Source organism: Gymnoscopelus braueri (assembly GCF_963280865.1).
Source record: "Gymnoscopelus braueri genome assembly, chromosome: 1".
NCBI classification, from domain to species: domain Eukaryota; kingdom Metazoa; phylum Chordata; class Actinopteri; order Myctophiformes; family Myctophidae; genus Gymnoscopelus; species Gymnoscopelus braueri.
In genome coordinates, this window is record NC_137603.1 from 65,213,779 (window position 1) to 65,232,591 (window position 18,813).

Below are 18,813 nucleotides of genomic sequence, written 5' to 3' on the forward strand. Positions count from 1 at the left end.
TGCTACGGATTAAGAAATATATAAACCATTTGCAGATGTAATGGTGTGCCCTGTCCCAACTCTGTGTCATGTAGCTCTGATATGGTCTTATAGGTCTAAGAGACTGGCTTACAGACCAAGTATTCTACATTATTTCACGTTTAACACAATGATTAGTGAACGATTTAAACAATCTTGTAGCACAATAAATGTGACGGGTGTAAAGGTATAGAGAACAGCATTTAACACTTTATTCCAATATAAATGTAAAACATTTATCTAAACAGCTCACGTTCATTTAAACAAATAAAATATATTTGTTTATAAACAAACGCTTTAAATGTATAAATAAAATAAAAAATAAATAAAAGAGGGAGCAGTTCACACACAACCAATCTTCAATCAATTACACACCCATGAAGCTCAGAGATCTGTTTGGTTTTGTCACATTCCTCATCATTAATTTGATGACTAGGTCATCAGTCAGTAGAAGATACCCGAGTCTCCCCCGGTCAAAGTATTGGCTTCGGAATGTGTAAAAAACTAAGGTGGGAGGGCTTTCCATTTTTTCAAAAAACAACACACTCCTTAAAACCATGAGGTAGAAATGTCCCTGCCTGACTCATCCTCTGACCCGCATGTCATGCAGTAGACGACCTAAGGGGCCATAACAGTGTTTCCTTACAAGCCAGTCTTCCCATTAGTGATGTGCGGGTCGGGTTTTTTCATGACCCGCCCCGCCCCAACCCGCGACGGAACCCAACCCGCCTCAACCCGCCCGCGAACCCATATATAAATCTATGGCTCAACCCGCCCCGCGACCCGCGGTGGGAATATATATATATATATATTATATAGCGCTCTTTTAAGTACCCAAAGTCCCTTTAAATGTCTACAGTAGCACAACATTGTCATGGGCTGAATAAACAAGCATGTTGTTCGAAATAGTATTTTTTTTTTTTGCGTGTGAGAGCGGCTGACCCGCTCACCCACAGCCCGCATAATTGCCTCTGAAATCCTGACTGGACCCACCCGCGCCGCGGGTTGACCCGCAGGTTACGGGTCGACCCGCTCATCACTACTTCCCATTCAATGACTGAAAGGTGGTATTGAAAGACTAAGTCATTTTCTGGGGTGAACTACTCCTTTAAAATGACAGTCGAACGGAGCATTTTCTTATCAAATGTAAACGCCTGTTCTAAGACAGGAAATCAGTGCAATAGAAGAAAAAATAAAATAATGTACACACTTTCAACAACGTCCTTTGAAGTGAACAAGCAATCAGTGCAAATATAAGGTCCTTTTCAGCACCACAACAGGAAATCAGTGCAATAGAAGAGAAAATAAAATAATGTACACACTTTGAACAACGTCCTTTGTAGTGAACAGGCAATCAGTGCAATATAAGGTTCTTTTCAGCACCAGGACAGGAAATCAGTGCAGTAGAAATAAATAAAAGAAGGAAATCTTGCACACTGTCTTCACTCATTTCCTGCACACCGTCTTCACTTCACAAGACAGGAGTAATTCAATAAGCTAATATAGCTGCAAGCAGCGATAAGCGGGGCCAGGGAATAGAGAGAGAGAGAGAGAGAGGGGGAGAGAGAGAGAGAGAGAGAGAGAGAGAGAGAGAGAGAGAGAGAGAGAGATAGAGAGAGAGAGAGAGAGAGAGAGAGAGAGAGAGAGAGAGAGACGGAATAGATTGAAGAGAGAGAGAGAGAGACGGAATAGATTGAAGAGAGAGAGAGAGAGACGGAATAGATTGAAGAGTAAGAGAGAGAGAGAAACGGAATAGATTGAAGAGAAAGAGAGAGAGAGAAACGGAATAGATTGAAGAGAAAGAGAGAGAGAGAAACGGAATAGATTGAAGAGAGAGAGAGAGAGAAACGGAATAGATTGAAGAGAAGAGAGAGAGAGAGAGAGAGAGAGAGAGAGAGAGAGAGAGAGAGAATCGGAATAGATTGAAGAGAGAGAGAGAGAGAGAGAGAGAGAGAGAGAGAGAGAGAGAGAGAGAGAGAGAGAGAGAGAGAGAGAGAGAGAGAAACGGAATAGATTGAAGAGAAAGACAGAGAGAGAGAAACTGAATAGATTGAAGAGAAAGAGAGAGAGAGAGACTTGGAAAAGGAATAGATTGAAGAGAGAGAGAGAGACATGGAAACGGAATAGATTGAAGAGAGAGAGAGCGAGAGAGACATGGAAACGGAATAGATTGAAGAGAGAGAGACATGGAAACATAATAGACTGAAGAGAGAGAGAGATGGAAGCAGAACGGATTGAATGGACATCTCAACCTATTGCCATTAACAGGAATCGAACCCTCAACCTTTGGATTAACAGGCTGCAACACTACCTATAGTGCTATAGCTTTGTACAGATTGAGGTTGTCTGTTGAAGATAAAAGTGAACCAGTGAAAGCAGCCGACCTACAAGCTCAGAAACACGTTGGTATCTGAAAAGTTGTGAGATTGTAGATCGGCTATTTTCAGAATGAAGTATGTCATACATTGCAAAAACATACCTTCTCAGATAAGCATTTCATGTTATCTTTCGTACCTGGGGAAACAGGGGAAACAGAATAGATTGAAGAGAGAGAGAGACATGGAAACATAATAGATTGAAGAGAGAGAGAGAGATGGAAGCAGAATGGATTGATTGGACATCTCAACCTATTGCCATTAACAGGAATCGAACCCTCAACCTTCGGATTGACAGGCTGCAACACTACCTATAGTGCTATAGCTTTGTCCAGGCTAAGGTTGTCTGTTGAAGATAAAAGTGAACCAGTGAAAGCAGTTGATCTACAAGCTCAGAAACACGTTGCTATCTGAAAAGTTTTGAGATTATTTTCAGAATGAAGTATGTCATACATTGCAAAAACATACCTTCTCAGATAAGCATTTCATGTTATCTTTATCAATTGCATATGTATTCATTAATACAGTCTTGTTGTTTGCAATGCACTTTAAATGAAGTCTCCACCAAGTGAGGCTTGAACCAGCAACCTTGCTGTTGTGAAACATTCACTTAAGCGGGAAGCCATTGGACCAACAGACCTGATCCAGTGAAAACGGAGGTCAAACAGATGATACCATTTCACGCAAATAACTGAAAAATCCTGGGTTTAAGTGTTTTTCAAACTGCTCAAAATTGCGGACAATCTAAGGGCGGAGAGAGAGACATGGAAACGGAATAGATTGAAGAGAGAGAGACATGGAAACAATAGATTGAAGAGAGAGAAAGATGGAAGCAGAATGGATTGATTGGACGTGTCAACCTATTGCCATTAACAGGAATCGAACCCTCAACCTTAGGATTGACAGGCTGCAACACTACCTATAGTGCTATAGCTTTGACCAGGCTGAGGTTGTCTGTTGAAGATAAAACTGAACCAGTGAAAGCAGCCGATCTACAAGCTCAGAAACACGTTGCTATCTGAAAAGTTTTGAGATTGTAGATCGGCTATTTTCAGAATGAAGTATGTCATACATTGCAAAAACATACCTTCTCAGATAAGCATTTCATGTTATCTTTATCAATTGCATATGTATTCATTAATACAGTCTTGTAGTTTGCAATGCACTTTAAATGAAGTCTCCACCAAGTGAGGCTTGAACCGGCAACCTTGATGTTGTGAAACATTCACTTAAGCGGGAAGCCATTGGACCAACAAACCTGATACAGTGAAAACGGAGGTCAGACAGATTATACCATTTCACGCAAATAACTGAAAAATCCTGGGTTTAAGTGTTTTTCAAACTGCTCAAAATTGCGAACAATCTAAGGGCGGAGAGAGAGACATGGAAACGGAATAGATTGAAGAGAGAGAGACATGGAAACAATAGATTGAAGAGAGAGAAGGATGGAAGCAGAATGGATTGATTGGGCGTGTCAACCTATTGCCATTAACAGGAATCGAACCCTCAACCTTCGGATTGACGGGCTGCAACATTACCTATAGTGCTATAGCTTTGACCAGGCTGATGTTGTCTGTTGAAGATAAAAGTGAACCAGTGAAAGCAGCCGATCTACAAACTCAGAAACACGTTACTATCTGAAAAGTTTAGAGATTGTAGATCGGCTATTTTCAGAATGAAGTATGTCATACATTGCAAAAACATACCCTCTCAAATAAGTATTTCAGGTTATGTTTAACAATTGCACATGTATTAATTGACACAATCATGTTGTGTGCAATGCAACTTTAATGAAGTCCGCATCAAGTGAGGCTTGAACTGGCAACCTTCAGGTTGTGAGGCACACGTTTAAGGGAGAAGCCATTGGACCAACAGACAAGAACCTGTGAAAAAGGAGATCACACAGATGATACAGTTTCACGCAAATAGCTGAAAAATCCTGGGTTTAAGTATTTTTCAAACTGCTCAAAATTGCGGACAATCTAAGGGGGAGCTTACTGGTCAACGTGATACATGTGTTCCTCATGAGTCAAGGCACATGTGTAAGCAGGTTTAATGGCTGTCGGCCAAACGAGGCATGACTTTTGCCTGTTTAAAGTTTGCACTTTCAAAAAATTGCTATAGCGCCCCCCTTTGACCAATTGGAGTAAGATTGGTTTCAGTAATATTTGGAATGACCCTCAACATTAACGCAAAGTTTCAAAGAAATGTGAGTCTGCATGTATGTGTTAGGGGCAGATGAATAATTGTCATAAAACTGCAATATTCATTGGCTCATTAAAGCTTCATTTTTTCACTTATGGAAAATCTTTTGCATCAGTTTGTCGGCATAGGTCCAAAGTTCATGTGTAAAACGTTTCGTGCAGATTACTCAAAAATCCCAGGAGGAGATAGGTTTTAACTGTTTTTCATATAATTCAAAATGGTGGGAGATCTAAAGGTCAGAGGTCAAAAGTCAGAGGGTTAAAGTTGTTCATCATGAGTAGACGCATGTGTGTATTGAAGTTTTATGGCTGTAGGTCAAACAGGGCATGAGTTGTACCTGTTCAAAGTTGGCATTTTCAATTGAGTGCTATAGCGCCACCTTTTGACGAAAGATTGTGAGATTTATTTCTTGATAGTTTTTCATGACCATCTACCATATGGCCGAGTTTCGTAAAAAGCGACAGCACGGTTCACCCAGAACTGCGAAAAGTGGCAGAAGAAACAGAATACAGGGAATAATAAAACAGGTCCAGAGCTGAGCTCTGGCCCCGTAATTATAATATTTCTGATGCCCAATAACCTCCTGTGAGTGAAGACAGTTCCAGGAACTTCCATTTGTATTAAGCAGCCAACACACTCCTTTAAAACAATTTAAATATCTGGACTGGAGGTAAACTATTTCAGGTATGGTCACACCACAATATATTCCAACTATAAGGGTGAATTCTGCCAATGTATTTAAAAAGGTAAATGGAGTGCTAGGTAGAATAAAAGTGTGGTGTGACCGTGCCCTAAAACTGTGATCGAAAAAAAAAAAGGAGATTATGTTCTCTTTAAGATGGGGAGTAGTTTCCCTTCGGCCTTAAGCTTATCTACCTTGACCATCAATTCGGGGTCCTCACTGAGGACCTTTGAACATTCCTTCACAAATGCATCGAGCTTCTGCGACCTAGAATAGCCCTGCAGAACGTCAGCATATTTATCTGGTGCGGATATGGCGAGCTCTGGAATGGAGGCGCTGGTTGTAATGGTGTTTCTGTTGACGTCCACGGCGTTGTAGCTCTCAGATAGATTTTTGCCCTTCTGGAAGTGGCCAAGCACCTTCTTGTACCTCTCAACCACCTGCTGAGGATTCATTGCTGAAATGTAAAATACAAAGAGAAATTTTCTTTTATGAAATTTGATATTTGTGTGCGTTGTGGTCACCCAAAAAGTTAATGATTGCACAGCCCAGTTACCTCTGCGTACCTCTGCGTCTTCCATTGTCCTTACTGGACTTTGTCTTCTTCCTTTTTGGCCGTTTCTGTTTCTTCCCCGTCTTCTTCCCTTTCTTCTTTCTCTCCTCCTCTGAGGTTGAAGAGGGGGAGGATGACGAAGAGGAAGATGTAGAGGTGGAAATCTGGGAGTCACTGGATTCATACGCTTCTTCATTTGCCTTGGCACTTTTTTTCTTATCTAAGAAAGCAAAACAATAGATACAAAGACAAACAATAAATTAGACACAATCGAGAGGGGCATCTTAGGGAATAAAACAGCACAATCACTGAGCATGTAGCAAGGCCTACATCACAAACTACAAAAAGGACCAGTGGGGCTGAGAGTGATTTTAGTGGTTACCAAGGTTCTTAAAACTAATAACTCTAGGCTACAGTAGTACAGAACTGCAAATAGCCTATTTGAAGTTAGCAAAATTGAGTCTGTAGTTCTATGTGCAGCTGGGAGTTTGTTCCACAGTTTGGGGGCTAACAGGGCAAAGAGTCTAGGACGAGTGGATCGTTGTCCTGTCTAATGTAATTGAGTACAAGTGGAGTACTTACATTTGGCCACTTCAGCCAGAAGGTCCTCCTTCTCTTTATTAAAGGGATATTTCACTTTCAAATAAAATAAACATTAAAAATAAATATTTTAAAGTAATGAAAAAAGTTATGGCAAAATCACAGCCCCCTCACACATTAGTAGGACACTCTAATGTGTGAGGGGGCCGTGATTTTTCCATTACTTTTTTCATTTATTTTTAATATATTTTTTAAATGTTTATTTTATTTGAAAGTGAAATATCCCTTTAAGCTTCTCAATCGCTTGAGATTGAGAAGCTTCATTATTTTTGGCCTTCTCTAGCTGTTTTCGCATTCTCTTTGCTGACAGCTCAGCAGTGGGCGACAGTGAGACAGGGTTTCCTGAAACAGAGATGACAAATGGTGATTAGTTAACCAAAAGTGCTTGTTAGTTGTTACTAATGTTGTGTTTGCCAGCTATAACACTGAGTAATGGCATAAGCACAAGTTGTTCAATGTTTCAATTAGACCTAATTTGACATAACCCTTCAGTCAGTACACACCATGTTGAGAGCTTGTAGAGCGGCTATTTTCACTGCTTCTTCACACATATTTACTTTAAATATTTACTATTTACATTTTTAAGATTTGTCTGCTTTTTAAATGTATTTCCTTTAAATATGGAAAGATATAGATAGATAAATGTTGGAAAAGAAAATGATCACATACGTCTGACCCACCAATGGGTCATGACCCACTGTCTGGGAAACAGTGCTGTAAACAATATTTGCCACCATACTGGTCTGTGGCACAGAGACTCCAATAGAGCTTAATAGTGGGCGTTGGGGGGTTACTGGTTCCACTAAAATGAGCCATAGGCTTGTACAAAAGTATTTATAACAATTAATTTAAACCTAGAACCAAACCATCCAGGATTGCAGTGAATCATGACCATGAAACCTTTGATTTTGTGAAAAGAAATATTTTAATATTTAATTATTTGATATACTTAATTTCATAAATACCCTTTGATTAGCGTTTTTTTTCTTTTCATATAATCAAATGTTTCATGGTCATGATTCACTGGAATCCTTGGTGGCTTTGTTCTAGTTGTAAAATAATTGTTATAACTATTTTTGTAAAAGCCTATGGAGAAAATGAATGGGGCTCATTTTAGTGAAACTAGTGACCCCTGCCCACTATTATTATCTATGAAGGATAGAATAAGTAATTCCAAATAGGTCTGGGGTGGTTTTGAATCAGTATAATAAGCCTGTGGTTCTCAAACGTTTTCATGTCACCACCCCAACTCACACATATTAGCCTGCAAACCCACATTTGAAAAGATATGTCCCCTTTTAAGAGGTTCAAATCATTGTTAATTAATTTAGAGTGTAAAAATAATGGACACTAACGGGTCCATTTGGTACCTTTTGCATACTCTCAGAGTTACACACCCACGAGGGTCCCATTTAGTTCCAAACTATCATCTAGCGGGGGACCCCTTAAAATCCCTTAAGGGCCCCTGGGGGGCCCCGGACCATATTTAGAGAACCAGTGGTATAGACAACTCGTTTATAGCATAACGTGCATTTCACTTCAGCTGGTAGCTAAAACAGATCTAAAGAGATTTGACTACAAACCATGATAAATTAACATTTGACAAAAGCAGCTGCGTTTTTCTTAAAATGTATTTATCCAAGCTAGTGTGTACTATGTTCATCTGAGGTACATTCATGATCAACGTGCAAACTTGTTTAGCCAACAGGACGCTTGCCTGTCACATCAAAACTGGTGACCTATAGAATTCGGTGACTGCATTACATAGGCAATTTACATAGGCACTGATTGTTACGTTGTCACATTCGGTGCAACTTGTTTTTTAAGTTTTGTAAAGAATATCTATGTGGTTTTAAACAATCTAATTCGGCCCCTGCAAGCCCTGGACTATATAGTGCCGTTGGTTTTGAACCCTGCTCCACTAACCTGTACGATAGCAAAGCTAACGCTAACTAGCGTTTGTGAGCTTTATGCCAAAATGCCTGGTTTGTCCAGTAAATTAAGAGAATTGACAGAAGGGAGGAAAACAACAAAAAACACACACAAACTGATTAAATGGCTGCAAAAGAAAAAATATACTCAAAAGGAGGTTAAATGCAGTTCATGCAGGCACAATATGAAGCTGATGCTGCGGAAGGCTTGTTTGGACAGATTTGAACGGTATGTATTTTAATTTTTAATTTAGATTGTATGTTTAATAAAAAAGGCAAACAAATATAATGTACATAAATAATGTTATAAGGATGATTGTGTGTGTGTGTGTGTGTGTGTGTGTGTGTGTGTGTGTGTGTGTGTGTGTGTGTGTGTGTGTGTGTGTGTGTGTGTGTGTGTGTGTGTGTGTGCGTGCGTGTGCGTGTGCGTGTGTGTGTGTGAGTGAGTGAGTGTGTAAATAAAGTAGCTGTCAGGTTGCTCAGTAAACGATTAAACAGCATGTTTTTTTTGTTGTATGTTTAAAAAGAACATTTGAATGATTCAGTATATGTTCCATTTCATTCCAAAATTTCTTTTAGGATATGTCGACGCAACCATCGAATAGTGAGGAGGTCAATTCGGCACAAGAGCCTGTTTTCCAAAAACAAAATCTCACTGTGCAATTGGATGAGATTTGTGTACAGGTTAGACAACACATACCTTGTGTGTTTTATGTTTATATCTATGTAGCAAGGTATTGAGAACATCAATGCAAATTGATTTATATAGCCTAAATTGTCAGTGTTGTCTCTAAACTGGAATCATTGTCATCATGATGTATTATGCTTTTCAAGATTCTCCCAAGGACTGAGGTTGCGGCAGATCGACCTCATCAGTGATGACATTGCGGGATCATCAAGAACCCTGTCAAAAATGTCAAAGACCATGAGAGAGGTCTGCAAAAGAGCCATGAAAAAACTGCAGAGAAGGAAAGGACAGCGGATAGGGGGGAGGAGATACTTTGTAGCTATAGACGAGAGTCACTTCAGGCATAAAAGAAAGGTAATAACTTTAGTATTATCCAAATTAAGTTGACCATCAGAATCATGTTATCACTCACTGTAGAAAAATGAAGATGGACTATGTTAAATAATGATTATGGAAGTGAATTGCCTGGTGACTTCTGCTCAGGTCATGGTCATGCTTTTTATTTAACTCAATGTCTTGTTGTTGTTTTCAAATCTTCAGTATGGAAGGGGCAGAATGGCTGGGGCCTGGAAAAGAAAAAAGTGGGTTTTCGGAATGCTGGGAGTGCGGCGCAGAGGACAAAGCAAAGGGAAACCTGTGCTCCGCTTGGTGGAGAGGCGAAGCAGAGCCACGCTAGTGCCATTAATTCAGCGGTACGTCAGGAGAGGGTCAACATCCACAAGGCAGCCGGACCTGATGGGATTCCAGGCCGGGTCCTTAAGACATGTGCAGACCAGCTGGCGGGTGTCTTCGCTGACATCTTTAACCTCTCCCTCTCCCTGGCTGTGGTCCTTGCAGGGTTCAAAATGTCAACCATTGTGCCCATTCCCAAAAAGGCCAAAGTGACATGCCTGAACGACTGGAGACCTGTTGCTCTCACCCCGATCGTCAGCAAGTGTTTCGAGAAACTGGTGAGGGAATACATCAGCTCCACGCTACCTGCCTCGCTGGATCCGTGGCAGTATGCATACCGCAAAAACAGATCCACCGACGACGCTATTGCCATGGCTCTCCACACCGTCCTCTCGCACATGGACAACAAGCTGCTGAAGGACAAATATGTACGTATGCTGTTCGTGGACTACAGCTCAGCATTCAACACCATTGTCCCAGCAATACTTGACAAAAAGCTCAGACACCTAGGGCTACACCCAAGCATGTGCGACTGGATACAGGACTTCTTGGCCAACCGACATCAGGTGGTGAGAATGGGCAGCATCACATCCGACCCCCTGACCCTCAACACCGGAGCACCCCAGGGATGCGTGCTGAGCCCTCTCCTCTACTCCCTGTACACGTATGACTGCATAGCCACACATGTCTCCAACACCATCATAAAGTACGCGGACGACACGACAGTGATAGGCCGAATCGTCAACAACGACGAGTCTGACTACAGAGAGGAGATCAAATCACTGGCACACTGGTGCCGCGAGAACAACCTCTCTCTTAACGTCGACAAGACCAAAGAACTGATCGTGGACTTCAGGAGGCCGCGGAGAGACCATGCGCCCATCCTCATCGACGGTGCTGCAGTGGAAAGGGTCAGCGAGTTCAAGTTCCTCGGAGTACACATCGAGGAGGACCTCAAATGGGAGACGCACTCCACACACGTGAGGAAAAAGGCTCAGCAGCGACTGTACTGGCTCCGCCGCCTGAAGAAGCTCGGAGTAGGACGTCGCATCCTTAGGCTGTACTACAACAGTTCTGTTGAAGGCATCCTAACAGGCTGTGTCACGGCCTGGTACGGGAACTGCACTGCCCGAGAAAAGGTCAGCCTACAACGAGTAGTGCGATCGGCAGAGCGGATAATGGGAATCGAGCTCCCAGCGCTCCAAGAACTGTACAAAAAGCGGTGCGTGGTCAAAGCCAAGCGCATCATCAAGGACAAGCACCACCCAAGTCACAGACTGTTCAACCCCCTACAACGACCGCGACCGGGCAAGGGGCTCTACCGCAGTATCAAGAGTTCCACCACCAGGTTTTGGTGTAGTTTCAATCCAGCTGCTGTCAGAATGCTGAATGGGGCATAAGCCTGGATGAGTTCAGCAGCCTGACAGCAGGCGGCGCAGACTTTTTCTGGCTCTTCCTGAACACACCTGTGGATTATACCAGGGACAATGACTTGGACTTTAGCCCCCCCTCGGACACACCTGTGGACTACACCAGGTACAAATGACTTTTTGTTGCACTCCCTCATGGAGCTACATGCGGATTATACTAGGGTCAGTCCACTCTAGGTGGACACGCACTGACCTTTTGCACCTTAATCCCTTGTATAACGCACTGACTTTTTTGGGTCTTTTTTTTTATTGTGCTCCTTTTTCCTCTAAGCACCTTAACGTCCATTGTCTATCATGCACAGTATAGTATAACATGCACAGTATACAATACATTGCTGCTATGCTCAGGCACCTTAGTTTAGTTTTTTTTTTTTTTTTTTTATTATCTCAGGTAATTTGTAAATATGTAGATAACTTGTCTGGCCTTCTGTTGCTCTCTTGTTTTGATCTCCTTCCCACCTGCCCCCCACCCTCTTCTTCTCCCCCCCCCCTCTTCTTTCTATGGAAACTAACGTTGCGATGGGAACGATGTACAAAAAAGAATTTCACCCACTTTTTTACCTTGTAAACCTGTGATGTGACAATAAAACTGATTCTGATTCTGATTCTGAACCATCATCAGTGATGATTGGCGAGCTTACAATGCTCTTCCTCAACTAGGCTACCAGCACTATACTGTAAACCACAGTGTTGCCTATGTGAATCCAGGGGCCCACACCCAACATATAGAGAGAGCATGGAGAACATATAAGGAAAAGATCTGGCGACTTAGAGGAAACCGCACAGAGGAGCTCCTTGAAGACCACCTTTCAGTCATTGAGTGGGAAGACTGGCTTGCAAGGAAACACCGTCATGGCCCCTTAGGTCGTCTTCTGCATGACATGCGGGCCAGAGGATGAGTCAGGCAGGGACATTTCTGCGTTAAATTTTTTTTTTTGTTTTCTTACTACTGCACTGATTTCTTGTCCTGGTGCTGAAAAGGACATTATATTGCACTAATTGCCTGTTCTCTACAAAGTACGTTGATAAGTGTGTACATTATTTTTCTTCTATTGCACTGATTTCCTGTCCTGGTGCTGAAAAGGACCCTCCTATATTGCACTGATTGCCTGTTCTCTAAGTGTTTACATTTGATACGAAAATGCTCTGTTCGACTGTCTTTTTAAAGGAGTAGTTCACCCCCCCCATTTATTTCAATATCTGTTTAGTATTTGACACATTCCGAAGCCAATCATTTTGGTGACCGGTGGAGACTCATCAAATTGATGGCCAAAAAAGATCTCAGAGTTTCATGGGTGTGTAATGGGTGTGTAATTGATTGAAGATTAGTCTTTGTGTGTGTGTGTGTGTGTGTGTGTGTGTGTGTGTGTGTGTGTTTATGTGTGTGTGTGTGTGTGTGTGTGTGTGTGTGTGTGTGTGTGTGTGTGTGTGTGTGTGTGTGTGTGTGTGTGTGTGTGTGTGTGTGTGTGTGTGTGTGTTCCCTCTTTTATTTATTTTTACATTTAAATCGTTTTACTGATAAACTTAAATGACAACGTGAGCGGTTTAGATGAATGTCTTATACATTTATATTGGAATAAAGTGTTAAATGCTGTTCTCTATACCTTTACACCTGTCACATTTATTGTGCTACAAGATTGTTTAAATCGTTCACTAATCATTGTGTTAAACGTGAAATAATGTAGAATACTTGGTCTGTAAGCCAGTCTCTTGGACCTATAAGACCATATCAGAGCTACATAACACAGAGTTGGGACAGGGCACACCATAACATCTGCAAATGGTTTATATATTTCTTAATCCGTAGCACTGTCTTACAAATCATTTGCTAAACATGAGAATTCTAGTAATGTGTTGTGTCAGCACCGAAGGCTGGGAAGTTCGCAAGAGGTAAGTAGAAAGTCCACATTAATAAATGCTTTATAAAACATTACTGATGCATCTATAAATAATTCGTATATGTCATCAAGTGCCCTAATGTAAAGTGAAGACAATTCATTATTTACAAATGTTTGTTAAATATGAACAAACATGGTGGCGACATTAACAAATGCTTGTAAATAATGAATAGTCATCACTTTACATTAGGGCTCTTAATAACATCTACTAATGGTTAATAGATATTTAAGGAATGTTTTGTAAAGCATATGATAACCATAAACAAACTTTGAGGTCACCTTAACTGACAGTTGTAAATTATGAATAGTCATCACTTTACATTAGGGCTCTTAATAACATCTACTAATGCTTTATAGATATTTAAGGAATGTTTTGCAAAGCATATGTTAAACATGAACAAACATTACGGTCACATTAACAGACATTTATAAATACATTCCTAAACATTATTTTGTGATAGCTAAAATCAAGATTAAATAATGATAAAATGATTTATAAATGTTCTACAAGCTTGTCTATGATTACTTCTTTATCTACAGATTGCTTATAAATGTTATATACATTTAGTTATAAATGTTTAAATAATAATTTACACATGGCTTACTCATCAATAGTTAACTAATTACTAATAGTGTATAAAAGATTTTTAGCGTTGGTTATACATTATTTAGTAAACATTTACAAATGTTCATGTTTAAAGATTCTACAATGTTATTATACATTTTATAATCATTTACAAAGGCATATAGATAGCTTGTAAATGATTAGTAACTTATCTACAAATAGCATATAAATAATGTATAATTTTAGTTACAAATGATTTATTAATCATTTACAAACGTATATAAATGGTTTATTCATGATTAGTTTACTATTTGCTAATGTCTTAATAATAACATATAAATGATGTTTAAACAGTTTGTAAATGTTTAGTTACACACTTACAAATGTCAATGAACAGTTTGTTCATGTTTATTAGTCATTTACAAACTGCTTATAAATGTTAATAAATGATTTATAACAGGTCGTTATTGTAAAGTGCTACCAATATTTTCTAGCATTGATCAAACTAAATGTGTGGACTGTGTTTTCTCTTAGCTCAGTAACAGTGCTCTCGACCGCTCTTAAAAATGTGTTCTTACACAATGGAAAAGTAAAAATAAGACAACCTTGCTGAATGCCAGATAAGAACAAAATAAGAAAAAATGCTAGTTAAGAACAAAATAAGAGAAAGTCTGTTCTTATATCGCTTCCTGAATGAGGCCCACTGTGTCTACCTCTGCATTCAATTACAGATGCTGGCTACAAAACAACAGCACTCCCACAGAGTGGACGATAAGGCCAGAAAGCCAGTGACTTTGAAGGCAAAGATAAGATCTAAGTGGAGTTCTAGTAGGTGGCCAGGGTTAATGTGGGGAGCCGGGGTATTTTCATGTTTGGTGAAAGGGTAGAGCTTAGAGAAATTGTGATAAAATAGCCTTTAATCACTCCCAACAAGCTGGAAATCATCACATATCGGGGGGAAAAGGGCTTCTAGAGTGTGTTGCTGTGGAAATTACATGCAAATGGCCTCCACAGCAGTGCCTGTCTGTCAAGGTCAGGAGTCAGGACTGTAGAAGAATCCCTGAGTGCTCATAAGAGTGTTGGAAAGTAGCAACTCTCTGACTCACATCTTTGCCATTGTTCAACTCAAGGAGCTTCTCTCTTCCTAAGAAGACAAATGTCATCTAGTAGGATTATTTTCTTCATTCAGTGTAAAACTATTAGTCATAAATCATGAGTAAATTATTACAAGGTATGTCATATGTCAAAAGAATATAAAATGTATAGTTTGAAGCCTGTACTGTCCTTGCTATGTGTACATTAGTGTACATAGTTAGACAGTCAGCCAAACTCCTTTCAAAAATGACATGGGAGTCAGGAAGTAGCGTCCAAGCTCCGGTGTTTATTGTCACACTTGTACATTCAGAAATAGAGTAAAACTAAGAGAAAAAGAAAGAAAATGACAGACTGTATAAAACAAACAAACAACCAAGCAGGTGAATCACTGAGCTAATCTACACAGTGAAAGTCCTAATCTACCATAGCAAATTTAAAACAAATCAATTATGCATGAAATAAACTCTACAAAGTTGCATACAAATCAGAACTACAGTCTCCTGTCATAAGAAAAAAGGGACAGATCACACTTACAGACAATGCTGTCGACTGGTCAACAAGAGATGGTGTAATGAAGAATTTCAGAGCAAATACATAATTAAGAGCACATACACCTGTGTGCTTCTCCTAATCAGGGCAATACAGTACACCTGTTGTATAAAGGTGGCTCTGGCAACACTTGCCAATAAATTGAATGGCCAGTAGGAATAAAGCCTATAAACCACTCATCTCTATGACAGATAAAATAGCCCTGTGAAAATGGCCAATTTAAAGGTTTCGCAAGGAACTGCCCAAATTCTCTTCTAATCTGTCCAATGCATTCTTGGCTGGTATAAATGCGCATGTGTGGATCTTCAGATGAGCCAGTGGTGGAAGAAGTACTAATTTTCTACTTAAGTAAAGCAAAATATGTTACTTTAATTACATTTTTGGGTCTCGAGCTGAACTGTTTGGGAACCCCTGCTCTAGTGCCAGTGTCCCATTCTAGTTTCACGTATGAGAAACATGAAAAGACACATTTTGTTTCCACCTACCAGTTATTATGTAGCTATGAATGCAAATGTTTTTGTGTGGGCAGAACATATCTCAGTCAGTAAGAATGCAGTGGGTGGATAGCATCCTTTTAAAAAACAGACACATCAAGAGGCTACGTTGCATCCCACACTCAAATCACTTTTCACTGAGCATCCGCTCACCTAGCTATTTTAGAACAGACGTCTATTTTCTCTGTTTGTTCAGAGTCCCTCTGTGAAATCTCACTCGCCATCTGCAATATCTGGGCCCAAAGAAAAATGAATAGAGGTAACATAAGCATAAAGTGCCGTCTGAAGGAGACACGCTCGCCCGGTCCAACCTTTATCATGTAGATCAAAAGTGACAGCTCGGTATTGCATTTGACTTACACCCCACCGGCAGATGACTTGAGATGAGAAATATCAGTCTTCAGCTCCAATCCTTCAATAGTGATAGAGGGGCGATCGAGCTAATGTGAGGAGATGGAGAGAGAGAGTGATGTGATGTGCCATTAATCTGCCCCAGCGGCGCCTTTGACTCTGTTTCATTCAATAACTCTTTGACTGCCAGAAATAAAACATAATTTGCCAAGCCACTGCCAGCGATTTTCGAGTGTTTTCACTAACCTTTGAAAAATCATAGAATATTTATCTCCAGTATGATCGATCTAAAAGCTACAGAAAAAAGCCCAAAAAGCAATTTTTCCAAATCTAATAACAAGGAAGTGAACGGGCTGTTTTTTTGCGATCACGTGATTTGCTGCTGCTTTGCTTCTCTGGGAGTCAAATGGTGACTCCTAGGTTAGCGAACAGTGCCATCTAGCTGCGCCTTAACAAAATATGACGAGAAATCTCGACAAAGAGATAATGACCTGCCTGTGAGGAGAGAGATATGGACCAACGATTCCACTAGTTACAGAACCTGGTTGAATATAACTGGTGGAATAGATAGGAGGGGGAAATGGTTGCTAGGAGGGAGACGTGGGTGCTAGGAGGAATACATTTGGTGCTAGGAGGGATACAAATGGGTGCTGGGAGAGAGAAATGGGTGGATGGATATTCAGAGAGACCCTGGAGTCTGTGGTGGAGAAGGTTCCAACGGTAATGATGGAGCGATTGTGGGGGAGAAGGGGTGATAGGTGCAGCTGATGGAGGGGGATGGATGAAACAGGATTGGTTGGATAATGACACAGATATGGAGGAGAGGAACTGGGGAGAAAGTGCTGCTGAGAGAAGGTGTGGATGTATTTATTCAGGTGTTAGTAGGCCATGCAAGCCAGCGCTGGAGATTTCCCTTAGCTGCCTCCCTCCATACTAATGGAGAAGCATCAGTCATGAGTAGAGGACCACAGATAAGGACATCACACTGACTGGAGACCTGCACCATCGCAACACTTTCTCCACAAGCAGGCGGAGGGGTGTGTGGTGGGGTGGGGGTGACTGAGCAGCACAAGGTGTTTGTCATTCTCTTCACACGTCTTTTTTAGTCTCCAACTGTCTGACTTTAGCCACCATGTATGTAACTCATCTGTTAGGTGAGAACGTGTCAAATGCTAATGAGAAATGCATTTGGATTTAGGTTGCTTTAGACATGGTACAAGATTAGAGTGATTGGGCTCCTCTCTAACAGAGAGAGAGAGAGAGAGAGAGAGAGAGAGAGAGAGACCTGCATGACGTTAAACTGCCCCGTTGTAACTACCATTGTTAATGTAGTATAGGTGCAGTGGATGCATCTGCAATTTTTGTGGACTACGTAGCTCGCATACAAGAAGACACTACTCACCGGTGGAATCTACCAACAGCCGACGCTACCTAACGGCCCCTCCCGTGAACAGCTTCCGGGAAGAGAGGCAATAGACCCGGCGGCCTTCCAGTGGTATATCCGTCCACATGTCGGAATAGCAATGGGTGGACTACAGAGAGCACTTTAACACCAAGCAGCAGTGCAAGAGCTTTGTTTCCCCTGGCGATCCAGCCTGGGACATACCCACGGACTGGTTGTTGGAGGGTTTCAGCAACTTGGGATGCCCAAAGACGAGGCAGAAAGGCTGGAAAAGTATTGTGCTGTCTCTGCTGCCATATATGGCGGCGCCGCCCCTACTTGTGCCCATGGAGTGCTGAGTGACATGCGTGTTGTATCATGAGGACATATCCATGAGTTTGTGAATGTAACCTTTACTGTGCCTAAAATGTTTGTGTCCCTGTATGCTTTCCCTGTGTGTGGACATGAATGAATTGTTAAACTGTGTGTGTGTGTGTGTGTGTGTGTGTGTGTGTGTGTGTGTGTGTGTGTGTGTGTGTGTGTGTGTGTGTGTGTGTGTGTGTGTGTGTGTGTGTGTGTATGTATGCCTGTGTGTTAGGGCTGCACGATAAGGACACAATTTCAAAATCTAATTATCGATACGATATACGATAGCCTATTACAGTTCCAATGTTATATTCTATGTTAAAGGTATGGTAAGTGATTTGCTTTGGTTAAAATAAGTGTTCAATAGCCCTATATTCTGATAGTACTCATTGTTATAGAGTGTTTGTTCAGTAACAGGAGTCTCCTTGTCTCTCCACCTCTTTATTAAACAGAAAATGCATTTTCGTTTCAGTTTCAGTTTCATTTCCAATTTTATCCAACCAGGACATAGAACTCAATCAGGATACAGATTAAACAAGTGAAATTGGAAGTGATGACAATAATAAATGATAAGACAAAATTGGAACTGGAACACTATACAAATGAAGCTTAAAATGGGTACTTTCTCCTGATTGGCTGAGATTTTGACACCTACCGGAAAATGTATTTTCTGTTTATTAAAGAGCTGGAGAGACAGGGAGACATCTGTTACTGAAAAAACACTCTATAGCAATGATTACTATCATAATATAGTGTTTTAACCTTTTAACAAAATACTTTTTGTTTTAACCAAAAAATATCACTTACCCTACCTTTAATTGTTGCGACGTCAAATTATTCAAAAAAACGGCATAATAACACTCTTAATTTTAAGTGCTATTGGGTTCCCACACTTGTTATTTGAAATTCTAACTGTAGCAAAAATGAAAACTAAGCATTCTTAAAAAAAATTGCATGTCA

The 18,813-nt window shown here is 40.7% G+C and overlaps 1 protein-coding gene across 1 annotated transcript; it reads right to left on the minus strand.

Moving 5' to 3' along the window:
- Nucleotides 1-5,216: 5,216 nt before the first annotated feature.
- LOC308089525 (coiled-coil domain-containing protein 106-like) lies at nt 5,217-7,845 on the minus strand (the record flags this gene model as incomplete). Its single annotated transcript, XM_080434304.1, has 3 exons — nt 5,217-5,737; nt 5,847-6,053; nt 7,815-7,845. The coding sequence occupies 3 exons, from the start codon at nt 7,843-7,845 to the stop codon at nt 5,421-5,423; spliced, it is 555 nt and encodes a 184-aa protein (XP_080290430.1). The 3' UTR covers nt 5,217-5,420.
- Nucleotides 7,846-18,813: the final 10,968 nt, after the last annotated feature.